The sequence below is a fragment of the Chiloscyllium punctatum genome, chromosome 38, assembly GCF_047496795.1.
Source record: "Chiloscyllium punctatum isolate Juve2018m chromosome 38, sChiPun1.3, whole genome shotgun sequence".
Classification (NCBI taxonomy): Eukaryota; Metazoa; Chordata; class Chondrichthyes; order Orectolobiformes; family Hemiscylliidae; genus Chiloscyllium; species Chiloscyllium punctatum.
Window position 1 is genome coordinate 50,608,854 of NC_092776.1, and position 13,351 is coordinate 50,622,204.

At 39.3% G+C, this 13,351-nt stretch overlaps 1 protein-coding gene across 1 annotated transcript in view; it reads right to left on the reverse strand.

Annotated features, from left to right (window-relative positions):
- The window catches only part of pcdh15b (protocadherin-related 15b), a 1,519,471-nt gene that overhangs the window by 55,222 nt on the left and 1,450,898 nt on the right, over positions 1-13,351 (reverse strand). The window contains exon 38 of the mRNA XM_072557866.1: positions 9,862-9,972. Coding sequence (XP_072413967.1) covers positions 9,862-9,972 — 111 coding nt within the window. The remainder of the gene's footprint in view (positions 1-9,861; positions 9,973-13,351) is intronic.

The following is a 13,351-nucleotide window of genomic DNA, read 5'->3' on the forward strand; positions in this document are numbered from 1 at the left end:
ATTGTAAACAAAGCTTCTCACTGTACTTAGCTACATGTGACACTCAATAACGTGGATTTGGTGGGGGTGGGGGGTCCACTTCTGTAGGACACTCGGTGGTGCAGAGTTCTCCCAAAATGATGAAAGACTGAAGAGTGTTCATGTCCAAAGGGACTTGAGTGTCCTTATTCATAAGTTATTGACAGCTAATCAATAGGTGCAACAAGCAAAAAGGAAGGCAAATGGTACATTAGCTTTTATTGCAAGAGATATGAGCATAGACTAAAGATGATTTGCTTCAGTTTTGTGGAGCCATGGTTAGACCATTCGTGGAGTACTGCGTACCACCTTGGTCTCTACACCTAAAGGAGGATGCACTTTGCATGGTTGGAGTATACTGGCGATTCTGCAGACCAATTCCTGGGATGGTGGGATGTCTTGTGAGGGCCTATATTCTCCAGAGTTTAGAACAAGTTGCGATCGAATTGAAACTTACAAAATGTTTAAAGGGCTACACAGGGTAAATATAGAGAGGCTGCTTCTTCTGGCTGAGTGTGTCGATAATTTAGGGTCAAAGTCTTAGAACAAGGAACAGCCATTTAGGACGTTGATGGGGAGGGACATCTTTTTTTAACACATTCTCAAGAATGATAAATAAAAAAGCTGTAAGTAAATACAGAGAAACTTTTAAAGAGTTCATACAAATGTTCAAGGAAATACTTTACAACCTGCTCTTCTTAACTCGTTTTAACTCTATTGGCTTCAACACGATTCATCACCTCAAACATTGGGAAGGGAAAGAGATACTAGAATAGAAAAGCAATTGCAAGAAATTGTGTAGGGTGGAAAATATGGGAGTCAAAGAATTTCACCTGAATTAACCATTATTTTTATAAATTGCATGTTCTTCAGCCATTGGTGTAATGAGGAGCTTACGACCTTGAAAAGGAACAAGCCCATTATGATGTGTGAAAGCTCTGACAATTATCACAGTCTTGTCCAACTCCTTTGTTCGTTATCCAGAGTGAAAGCCACAATGTTCAATTACAAAATAAAGAACAGTTATCTTTTTTATAGCTGTAAGAAATCAGATGGCTGGGGAGATGATCGAGGCTAATAGAAGTGAGGATACTTCGCACTCCATAGGACTACACCCACTCCTGGCTCAGAGGAAGTTCACAAAAAAAAACAAATTTGCCTACTCTAATTTCTCCCAACTCTGGTAAAGCACCCATGAGCAAAAGGAAAGCTACAGTGGAGACTCATTTCATTAACTCATGACTTTTAGAAATAAAAGGTTAGGACCCTGCACCCAGACTCCTCAGAGCTCGAAGTTGGTGAATTTCATGAGCAGAACCTTCCAGTTCTGAAAGTGGCAGGTATGAAAGCAGGAAAACAATCTAATTGGGTAGGACAGTAACCTCACAGAATCCCATCACTTTCTCCCCTTGGTCCTCCTTAAGTCCCGGATTGGAAGGTCAAAGCCCACTCTTCCCACCCCACTGCCAAGTGAGGCCCTTAAGTGAGCAACTAATGACTCATTAAAGACACCTTCTTTCTTGGGTGGTGATTGGCTGGCAGCTCTTGCTGCATGGTTTGCTTCTGATTCCTTCCTTTAGAGAGAAATATACTGCACGATTGGTGGAAGAACTGATGGGTCATGCTATGATTTATCAGGTCATTACTTTTTCAGTAAGAAAGAGACATCCACTGACGCCAGAAAACCCTGGCCAAAATGTCACTCACCTGGCAGAAATGTGTGGCTTAAGACTTGTACAAGATTCCTTGGATTTTAGCCCATTCCTCATATTGTTTGCACTTGGATATGGGGCTTGGGTGAGATGGGGCTTGGGGGTGGGATGCGGGGCAGTGAGGATTGTAAAATTAATTGCAAAATGCAGTTATGCTGCGATTGTACCAATGTGATTCTATACTTAATATATTGTCTTAAACATTATTTTAAAAAAATACTAGTCAGATTGGAATTCTTGTTAATGTGTCACACATCTATGACTGATTTCACTTTTGTGACAGATACATTAATCCAATTTTAAAAGAAAATGTCACTCTAGATCAACAAAAAAAATTCAGAGAATGAAATTCCATTTTTAACAAATCATCAGAGATGTTTGTTCTACTCCCTGAGTACCAGTTCCAACAACAAACATTATTTGAAATTCCCAATTTCCACGAGTTCTTTGGTAGTCAACGTCAGAGAAGCTGCACCCCCACAAAACCCCTCCCCCCCACCCCGCTCCCCCGTATTTTGCAACTTCTCTCCAATTATTAAAAAAAATCATTAGAAACTGACTCAGGACAAGTGTACAATGCACAGTATTCTGTCACCAAGCACGTCTTGCTTTTAAGTTAATAACTGCACATTTTAGAACCTTATAAATTATTCCAAAAATTTAACAATCACAACATGACAGATTTTGAATAGCAGAGCTTTTTTTTCTATCAAAGTCAATGATTTATGATGGTGAAAGTTAATAATGTGAACCCATTGAAGTATTGCTTAATCATCACCTCCTTGGTAAATGAGGGAATAGTGCAATGATTGTGCATTCTAATTGTGTGCTTTGTAAGAAAATATTATTCAGCACTCATTACATAAATATTCATGAAAGGAGTCACCACATCCACACTGAATAATAAAATTAAAGCAAAAGTCTAGCAGACACAAGAAAGATGAAATAACACACAATGAGGTTTAAGATGTTATTTATCAGCTAGATGTAATTCTTGTACTACATGATACCAGAAAAATGGAATGAATGAGTTCAGCAGTATATGACGTATTTTAAGTAAAGAAATATTGTTATTGCTTTTAATATTTTAAACAGTTTCTTAATATATACCAAGCATAATAGTTATCTAAAATCAAATATTTATATTTGACTAATGTGCTAAATCAAAAGTAATCAAAATAGTTTAGAAAGTACAAATATAATAATAAAACCTAAATGTTAGTGGCTTACTGTAATTTCCTGTAGTCATTAATCTAGGTAAATTCTCCAAATTCTTATTGAAACTGTAAAAAAAATCTGTATAGCTAAGTAACTGCAGTTAATTTTAAATGAAATCCATCATAAGAATTTCTGCTCAAATGTTTAATGTGGCTTCTTCTACATATTCATTCGGCAGAGTTGTATATCATTTGACTGATCATTTCAAACACAGCATGACTTTGAGATCTGCAGCAAACAGTATCAAAATCCTATGCAAATGATTACTTTTGATTCCATAGCAAGACATGTCTAAGGTGATAAAAAAATTATTAAAAAATTAAAATGGGATATCAAAGGTTTAGTGCAGATTTAAATCATCACTCATCTGAAACCTGCCATTATGAAGCTAACTTGTTTGTCCATCTGGAAGCTAAAACCTTTAACTGGAGGCATCTAACACTCTTTTCCCTTTTGAGTAAAATTATTGGAGCATGAACTATGAGCTAGGAATGGCTGGCACGGTGTGCTTATGCTGTGCACAGTTTGCCAGCCACATTATATAAACAACGTACGTAAATTAAAATATAAAAGAACAAGCAAAGCTTGTTTAATGGATGGCAAGCAATTCTTAAGAGACAAAGCAAATTCAAACCAAACATCTGGATGAGGTGAAAGTCATTTACTAAACTGGCAGAATGCCCTCCATCCTGCTCTCCTAAAGTTACACACAGTGAAAGGAGACATAGATGCTGAAACACTTCTTGGCCCAGAAGTTGCTGCTACATAACCTAGAACATGATTTAAAAGGAATGAATCAATTAAACAGGTCCTACAGGGCTCAGGCAACAGACAGTTATTCAAAGTGCAACTCAATTAAAATGAATTTAATACTAAATTAAAACATATGATATAGGAACACATCAGCACTTTGATCAATCTATTAATGGTTGTCATTCATTGTTGCTTTTATCCTTTGTTTTATATTTTAATTCATTCTTATGATACCATTAACCAGATGCTGCGGAAATGTGATTAAATGCTGCATCAGTAAAACATCAGGCTATATATGTATGCCACAGTTATTAGCTTAAATTAAAAAGTGCAGGTTATGAATAGTGAAACAGCAGTTCGACATTAAAACAGGCTGGAGTGTGATGGGAAACGTTTTTCAAGTTCCTGCACAACAGACTGCAAGCTATTCTGCCCGTTCAAACTTGGCCCAGATACCAACTCAGTCCCTTGTCCTTCTGACTCAGCTGTGGATTTCACTTTGATTTGTTTGTACACAAAACTGTTCTTATCTATTTGACTCTGCATGTTGGCAACAGATTTTTCAATCTCCGCTAGATTTGGGATACGTTTCAGTATTCCTTTCAATTCTCTTGTTGGAGCCCGATTCTGAGGAACAGATGATGATGAAGCAGCAAGTTCAGGAACAGGTGCAGGCTGTTGTGAATGGCGTAAAGAGGGAAGAGTGATACGTAATGTGTGAGGAGGGGGGAGAGGAGGAAGGGGTGGTGGTGAGGGAGGAGGAGGGTAATGAGAATTTGGCAGGGAATGATAAGGCAAAATTGAAGGGAATGGAGGAAGGGGGGGTGGAGGAGGAGGAATGGTCAGAGGTTCTGGAATGTTCTCCAACAGTTCACTGCCTAACTCCATTGAGCTGCATATCTGTGTGAATAAGCTGCAGTCACTGTCACTCTGTACAGAAGGAGATGTTGCTTTCCCATTTACGGGAGAAGAAACCTCTTCTAAGATGTCAGAATGAATAGAGTTAATGGGAGGTAGTGAACATAATTCAGAATCCAAAGTCAGAGAAATAGAAGCAAGGGAAGAGGAAGAATCATGATGACGATGATGATGATGCAATGGTGTAGATATTGACGACTTTTGAGGGATTGCAGCCACACTTCTGCTCTTTGAGGGGAAATTTCCGCTCATTAGGGAGTCTTGAATTTTGATATGATTCTTTTTCCGTAAAGCTTGTTGTTCAAACTGCCTTGCTTGTTCTTTAACAGTTAGTTTAATATTGTCACCTTGAACAGTAGAATTTGTGTTGTTCAATTGACTTGCAGTCCTTCCCTCTTCTCCTTTCAACATTTTCCTTTGCCACTGCATAGGATCCAAAATCCCTGGCCTATGAAGGACATTGTACATTTGATGCCCGTGAATGCGAGAGGGCAATGTCCATGCTCGATGACCTCCCTCAGTTGGAGTCTTTAGTAATGCCTCTTTCAATGTTATTCTTCTAGGTGAAGACTTGGCTAAAACTGATTCCATTTTATGACAGGACATATCGCAATTTTCGGGAGGTAAAAATATGTTGGGATTATATATGGGGTTCCGTGTCGTTAATGGGTTCTCATCTGATAAATAGGTGATATTACTTTCAGACTTGGGTAGACTATTTTTCAATGTTCCATTAACAGTGGACTGTTTATGAGCCTCAATAGCACGGGAAGCAAATGCGCTTAAAAGCTTTTGCCGGTCTCCATCTTCAAAAACTGACTTTTTTCCCCTGCTTTGTTGAAAATGATAGAGAAGAGAAAGACTTGAAAGGAAAGAAGATAATCAGGTGTAAGGAAATATGTTAGAATACTATTAACTAGACTAAGACACTAGGCAAGGAAACCCCATTATTCCAAGTGTAATTATTTTAAGTCATTGAAGCTCTACAACCTGCTTCAAAGCTCACAGTGTGGAATTACTTCTGATCAAATTTACTTTGATGATCAAAAGATGTTTGTAATAATGAGGTTTGACTCAAGGTATATAACTACAATAATACAACTATATATACTATTCTCCTAAGGAATATTGCGTCCTGGTAACTTTAATACATTGCATTATTAAATATAAGAGACATGATATGAAGAATTCCACTTACCAAAACAAATGCAGGAGTACATAAGTTTGAAGGGAGCAACAATTTAAACTGCATGGGAAGAGGGTGCTGTTTAGTAAATCAACTCTGATTGGTTGAGATATTGACATGGAGGTTACATGAGGCAAATATTGCACCTCACAGATGTGTTTAATTCAAAAAAGGAGCAATGCTTGGTTCCTTTCACCTACAGAGAACACCTCCCTGTGTATAAATATATAGCTTCTAGCAAGTGTAACTAAGCCCCTTTGTGATCCTACCAACTAATATTAAATTGGTTATTATTGTAATTCTGAGCATACTCAGGCTTGTTCAGGAAGTGCCCTTTGACCACAGAATCACAGCTAAGGTGAAATATTACGGGCTGAAAATTACAGGACCAGGCACCCCAGGGAGGAAAGTTTGAAATGACCGAAAGGACTAGAACGAAACCAACCTCCCAGCTGAGACATGCTGTGGGCAGATAGTCTACGTTACCCAAAAGTGGGATGTTCACCCATCTCTTAGGAGTAAATCCTACCCTCTGAACCACTAGCCAATCCGATTGCCTGCCAACTTCAGCAGTGCCACCAGTCTCATGAGTTCAGTAGGGGCTGCTCTCAGTCTTGCATGCACATTCATGAAGAAGATGGCAATGCATCCCAGAAAGAGATAAAGGCAGGCTTGGAGAAGTGGAGTGAGGGGAGTTAAGATGGATTTTTCTGTATAGGCAGGTGGGAAGAAATGGGGGTATAGTCTAGCTTTCTTCTGCTCTATGTTTTATAATCTTATAGTCTTTAAGTGAGATGTTCCTGATGGCCACATGCATCTCCTGAAGATAACAATCTTTCCTCTTGCCATTTTATAAACTTTATTTGACAAATGCCTACCCACTCTTGCCTCGCTGCTGCCACCAAATGTATTTAGATATGGGTAGTATCTTCTCACGGTCAATGGTGCTTTAACAGTATGAATTGACAAGCAATTATTTATTTACATTTGGTGAGTATGCTGCTAACTTTGGCATATGCTCACCCTTTTTGTCATGATGGTGAGATGAGCAGGGAAGAGATGGGCAATAGTATGTGGCTACCCAATAGAAAGACACCTGGCAGGAGTTTTTAATATCCAGTCCTATGTTAAAGGCTTTAAAAGCTCAGGTTGGTTCTACATAGTCAGTACTCTATCTATTCTAAAAAGCTGGAGGATGTGCTGTTTGATACAATCCTCCAATCTTTGAGTCCACATCACACCTGCAATGAAACTCATCTACCACATTATTCATTTTTGTGGGGTATTTATTTTTGCTTGATGGCAGCACTTCATTAGTAGAAAATATCACTTGCATTGTTACTGCATAGTGGCTAGCTTCACCTATTGCTCCAGTCTTGGTGATTCCTCATCCTTCCAGGATAACTTGAGGTGGGCTGGGCATTTTTTGCATTCAAAGGTACCAGCCTTAGGCCACTGGGTGAGTATGTGAGATACATAGTGAGAAATGATCTGTACAGAGTAACCATTATCCTGCAGGACTTCATTGATGCGTCCTAATTTGGAGTCAAGCTTGCATAGCGAGCAAATTACTCAGGTCCTATCTACAAGATGACTGATTCAGGCAATCATTCAGCATTTCGAGTTATAATGTAGGTACAAGGAGCATGTCCAGATGTTGCATCGTTTCTGAATTAGACAGAAGGATGGGGGAAAAGAACAGCATTCCCTATTGCATTTTTAATGACAGCAAACTGACTAATCCATTTGTCAACCATTCAGCACCTTTTGCCATGCAATATTACTTGTTCTTTCCTCTGAAGTTTGAAATTCTTGCAGCTGTCTTGGCAGGTGTAAGATGAGAACCTTCAACAGCATGTCTCCTGTTCAACAATATTCAGGGTCTGTGCAACTATTAAAGATATCAAGCTATTCAGCATTACAACACCTAGTTAAATAGAACCATGAACTGCAAAAATGACTAATACACTTCCTAGCTTAGTTCTACAATGCCACAAATTCAGATTACTTACTGATGCCTAAATGTTGAGTCCAAAAGTAGTTTAATGGAGATAGTTTGCAAGTGAACAGATAAAGAAACAGATGTGCAGTTTTAGTATGGAAGATAGTTTAGCAAAACCAAATGCATGATAGAAATAAAAGTGAAAAAAAAAATTTCTTTATGTAAGCATCTTCGTGTACACCCATTCAAATATTAAGAGGTAGTAGGGAATTTGATTCTGTGTATTAAAGATGGAGTGCCCATTTACACTGCTTTATCATTAAGATGCCAGATGATGATTATATAATGCTATATAATAAATGCCTATTTAGTTTTAAGTCCAATTTAACTCAGCTTAATGTCATTTTCTCAGAAATGTATAAAAATGAATTAGAACCTTAGAGCTTGATGATAAATTTGCAGCGTGATAATGTGCTAACATTTTGGTTAGAATTCTCAGAGGTGTCCAATAAAACTGTAAGACTTCTGACCCTATTTTGCCAAATTTAATTTATTTATCTTTGGCTCCACTCATCAGAAGCTGACTCATGAAACTGCACAGCTAATGATGAACCAAGTAGCTGATCTTCATTCAATGTAGGTATTGGCAATGCTTTTCCTTCAACTGACAGACAAATATAGGGAATTTGAATTTTCCCCATTTAGCGAGGCAGGGCGGTGCTACCCCAAACATGGCACCGCACTTTGGCTGGAAACAGCCAGTTTGAGATATGCAACACCATGTTGTACCAGACCACCAGCGTTAGGACTCAATTCAGTGGAGCATGCTCTGTGCATTTCCAGCAGGTGACTGAGCTGATGGGGTAAATAGAAGGCAGGCACTTTTTGTGGGGGCCTCACAGAAGACGATGTAAGTTCAAATTAAGGCTGAGCTAATTCAAGGTCCTGGCATAGTCTGTATATTTCTCGCATTCAAACATGTTCAAAATGCATGCCAAATTTGGCTGAATCAGTGTGAAGATATGATGTGTATTTATAGCATTAACATCAGCATTCCTTATAGTAAATTAAAGAAATCACTGAATATATTAGTATGGATACAATAAATGTAAAGTTTTGAAATGCATAGCATTACAGTGATTGACAGCACAAAATTAGAAAGAAGGAGTTTGCTTTCATTCATTCACATATATTGCCCATCACTAGTTGCCGAAAGGCAATTAAGAGCCGACCATGTTACTATGGGTCTAGAGTCACCATGCAGGCCAGCCAGGCCAGCCAAGCAGGGATGGCAGTTTCCTTTTCTAAATGCCAGATGGTTTTGTTTTCTGATAATCAGCAATGATTTTATGATCATCCTTAGATTTTTAATTCCAGATTTTTATTGAGTTCAAATTTAACTATCTGCCATTGAAGTACTCAGTCCAGTTCTCCAGAACATTGTCTGGGTCTCTGGATGAATAGTCGAGGGAAAGGCCATTGTCTCCCTTAATGAAGTCAATTCAATTCTGCAGTGAGGAGATTTATCATTCATTAGAGCAGAGCTCACTATTGAAATGCAACCTGCAGCTGGACTCGAGTAAACTTCACAGGTTTTTCCTTGCATACATTCTGCATGATTGCTTCTCACAATGTATACTGCATACTAAGAGGGGGTAAGCTATCATACAGAGTCACATTGTGGTTTGAAGTACAAAGCTAAACTCTTTGTATTTCTATTTGAGATTATAGCATTTTCCCAATTGCAGCAGACACTTCCCAAAGGGAAGAACTACCAGACATGTGTATGTAATCACACCCAAATGTTTCTAAATACTACAGTAGCCAGCAATGCGATCTTGTATCATTAATGTTCCTTATTTCCCTTTAAAAATGTTTCTATAAAAATTAGAGATGGAAATAATTGATGGTCAGCTTGAGAGCTGATTTTATTTCACATGTTAGACATATGGGATTTCAAAATCGCAAGCCTTCCTTTCTAAAGTTCAAGAATTGAAATGGCCTTTGGGTACTTTAAAACATACCTGTCATGTTGTTCCAGGCAGTAGTCAAATTAAATTGAGTACATAGTGCACTTATACCTTTTCAAAACATTCACAACTCTAAAGACTTACATGGTGTTGTCACCCAGTTCTTCATAGAGGTTCGTAGCCGGGCCACTAGTTGATTTCCCTGCTGGCAAAGCCATCTGGATTCTCGCTGTCTTTGCACACTCTGCCTGTCGCCTATTCGAACAAAAACAGATGATCAGAAACATTTCATCAAAACTGTGTCTCCTGCTATGTTTGATTCATTCAAATGACTGATTTGTTTTGGTTAATAATGAAGAAAATGCCAAAGCTTTCAAATCAACTTTTACATTAAAGCACTGTCCACAAGCTCATATTTTGTCCTTATAAATTTTACTCAACATATTGCACAGAAAAGCTGATTTAATCCAATAATTGACCAAATTACTAAGAGCTCATTTGAGTTGACTATATTGCACTTTACAAGCTTTTTTAGGACAAGTAAAATTGTGGCCCACAGTTTTTAGACTTAAACAGTTTTGGTGGACAACTGGTTTAGCTATTCACTAGACCACAAAAAGCATTGTCTTGCTTGCCAAAACTGCTCACGATTCTAGAAACATCCTGAAATGTAGAAATAATATCTACCTTGTTTTCTCTATCACAAATGATCTTCTTAGCTCGCTTCCCCTGTCTCTTCCAACCTCGGAGCTCATTGTCTCTTTATCACTAAGATCAAGACCATTTGATCTGCTGTGTCTGCCATACTCATCTCTATCACTTGCGTACCCTCTCTTAGCTGTGAGATTGTAGCTGTCTCTTTTTTTAAAATATTGACCATTTAACCTTCTCCAAGTTTGTGCTTAGACCCAACTTCTGCTCCCTTGACCCTATTCCCACTAAACTACAGCATATATATCCTTATACTCAATATGATGATATCGTTAACAAATCTCTGTTCAATTGTTACCCCTTCTCCTTTAAATCTGCTAAGACTGTCCCTCATCTCAAAGCAAGCAAACAATGATCGCACCAATCTTGAAAATAACCATCCTTTCTCAATCCTCCCTTTCCTCCCCAAAGTCCTCTTACGTGTTTCCACTTTTTACATTCCTTCCCAGCTTTCCTGAATCTCTATACAGGAATCCCTCCAAACAGTTTTCAACCCCTGTCATAGTATCTCATCTGACTGTGACAAAGATGAACTGTCCCTCCTCTTACTGTTCAAGTTTACTGCCACCTTTGACATGGTTGGTCAAACTGTCCTTCTCCAACACCTTTGATGGACTTGAGCCCAAGGTGAATTTTCAATCATGTACTTGTCCCAACACTGAGCATTTTTTCATTTTTGTAATATCTTTAATTGTTTTCATATCAGTTCATCTGCTGCTGAAATATTCATTTGTGCCTTTATTGATTCTCCACATCGTGATACAGCCAAAAATCTAATGCTCAAGTCTTAAACAAACTCAAACCACCATTCACCCATCACTCTAGGTGCTCAGTGACCTAACCTGCTGGCTGATTAAGAAACACCTCAATTGTAAAATGTGCATCCTTCTTTTTACATTCCTTCATGGTCTAACCCCTATGTACCAGTACTATCACATTTAGCCTCAAATGCCTCGTCTGCGTTTGGCCTCTGGAGAATCCCTGACCTTAACACTCCATGTCTCATGATTGCATCTTCATTTGCCTATGGTCTAAGCTCTACAGTTTCCTCCACAAACCCTCTGATTTTCTCCTTTATGACACTTCTTACAATCTCTGTCTTCAACCAGGGGTTGATAAACCATCCAGCAGTGGCTGTGTTTTGCTTTTATCACAATTCTATTGTGAGCCTGATATCTATAACTGAGGGGGCAAAGTGCAAGGCAGAGCTGGTGTGAGTAACCAAGACTTCTGATCTCATGTGGTCACTCTGATGTTATAGGCTGAATCTACTTTTTAATGACTAAGTGCACATGGCCTCAGTGTTTTGGAGATATTGTCACCGTGAGATACAACATTTCTCATCATATCTTACCAAACAGAACTTATTAACTAGCCACCCCATCCCTATGGCATCTCTCCCTACTCATTCCAGCCCACTTTCCCATGTGACATTTCTGGAACAACTCATCACTCACCAGATACCCACTGAAAGACCAGCATTCCTTGCACCTGGCATCTTTAGCGGGCTTTAGAGCACTCAGACATTGAATACTATCAGTCTGAAGATGCCTTTTCCAGTTCCTGATATTTGATATGAACATAGCAGGCAATGGAAAATTGGTACTCTGCTTTGTGAACAGGTCCTTCTGGACAGGGTGGTCCAGATGTGGGGATGTCATCTTCCTCTAGGATCAGCAGTGGAGGCCACCATCCCATCCCGTGCCATCCTGGTCCAAAATTGCCACCTGGGTCAGTGCAGACTCAACCACCTAGACAAATGCCCAGCTCTAAGTAGGAAAAGATTCAATGACCTTCTCCACTCTGCCACTGTAAGTGCCACTATTGACTTTCTGATACCTCACACTCATACTCTCTCTATCTCTCTATCTGTTGCTGTTCCCAATGCAAACCAAGGCTCCTGTTCTCCCACTCTCTCTATTGCCTGCGTCATCTTCCTTCAGTCGCTTTTACCCACCTAACCCCTAATATCACTAACCCTGCATGCCCTCTGTGCGACCTACTCATTCTGCCAGGACACTTCCAGACCTGTACCAAAAATAACAGGATTTACCACCCACTTTCATCTCCCTTATTATCTATTTCTCTCTTACTCCAGGAGGAAAACTGCCTCCAATAGAGTGGAAAGAGTCAAGGTGGTAGCTGCCTGAAGTTCAGTTCAGGGAAACCTGATTCAAACCATTTCAAGTGGCTGACTGACCATGTTCAAGCCTCTGGACTGGTATCAGAGGCTACTCTTGACTTACTGTGCCTATAACTCCTGAGCAAAGGCTATCTCCCTTGTCCAGAATTCCCCACGCCTAGCTTGCTTAGCACATTTGGTAAGATAAGAAGCTGAATAATAATGATGTTCACTGGAGTATTAGTAAGGTATTTAGAAGCTACCATCCTCCTTAAGTGGCAACTTGCACTGATTATCTAGAAATTGGCCTTAGGGCCCTCTTCTGGCACAATGGTATTGCCTCTAATCTTGGACCTGGAGGCCTGAGTTCAAGTCCCACCTGATGCAGAGGTGTGTGACAGCAACTTTGAACAGGTCGATTAAAGATACTTTAAATACTTGGGCTCTTGTGGTGCAGTGATACTGTCCCTACCTCTTGACCAAAAGACCTAGGTTCAGGTCCATCTACTCCAAAGATGTGTAATAGCATCTCTGAATGAGTTTAAAAAAAAATCAACTGGATGGACAACCTTTCTCTTTGGGCCCATTTGTAGCACAGAGGTAGTCTCCCTCCCCTCGGATGGGGAGGCCCAAGTTCAAATCCCACCTGCTCTATAGGTGTGTAATAGGTTAATTAAATAAATTTAGAAGCTAGCCTTGCCGTTTGACAAAAGCATAAAAAATGCAGTGATATGCCACGAATATCAAAATAAGTTTCTTTGGAATTTTTGTCTGAATCTGCCACAAATCTTCCAGTAGTCC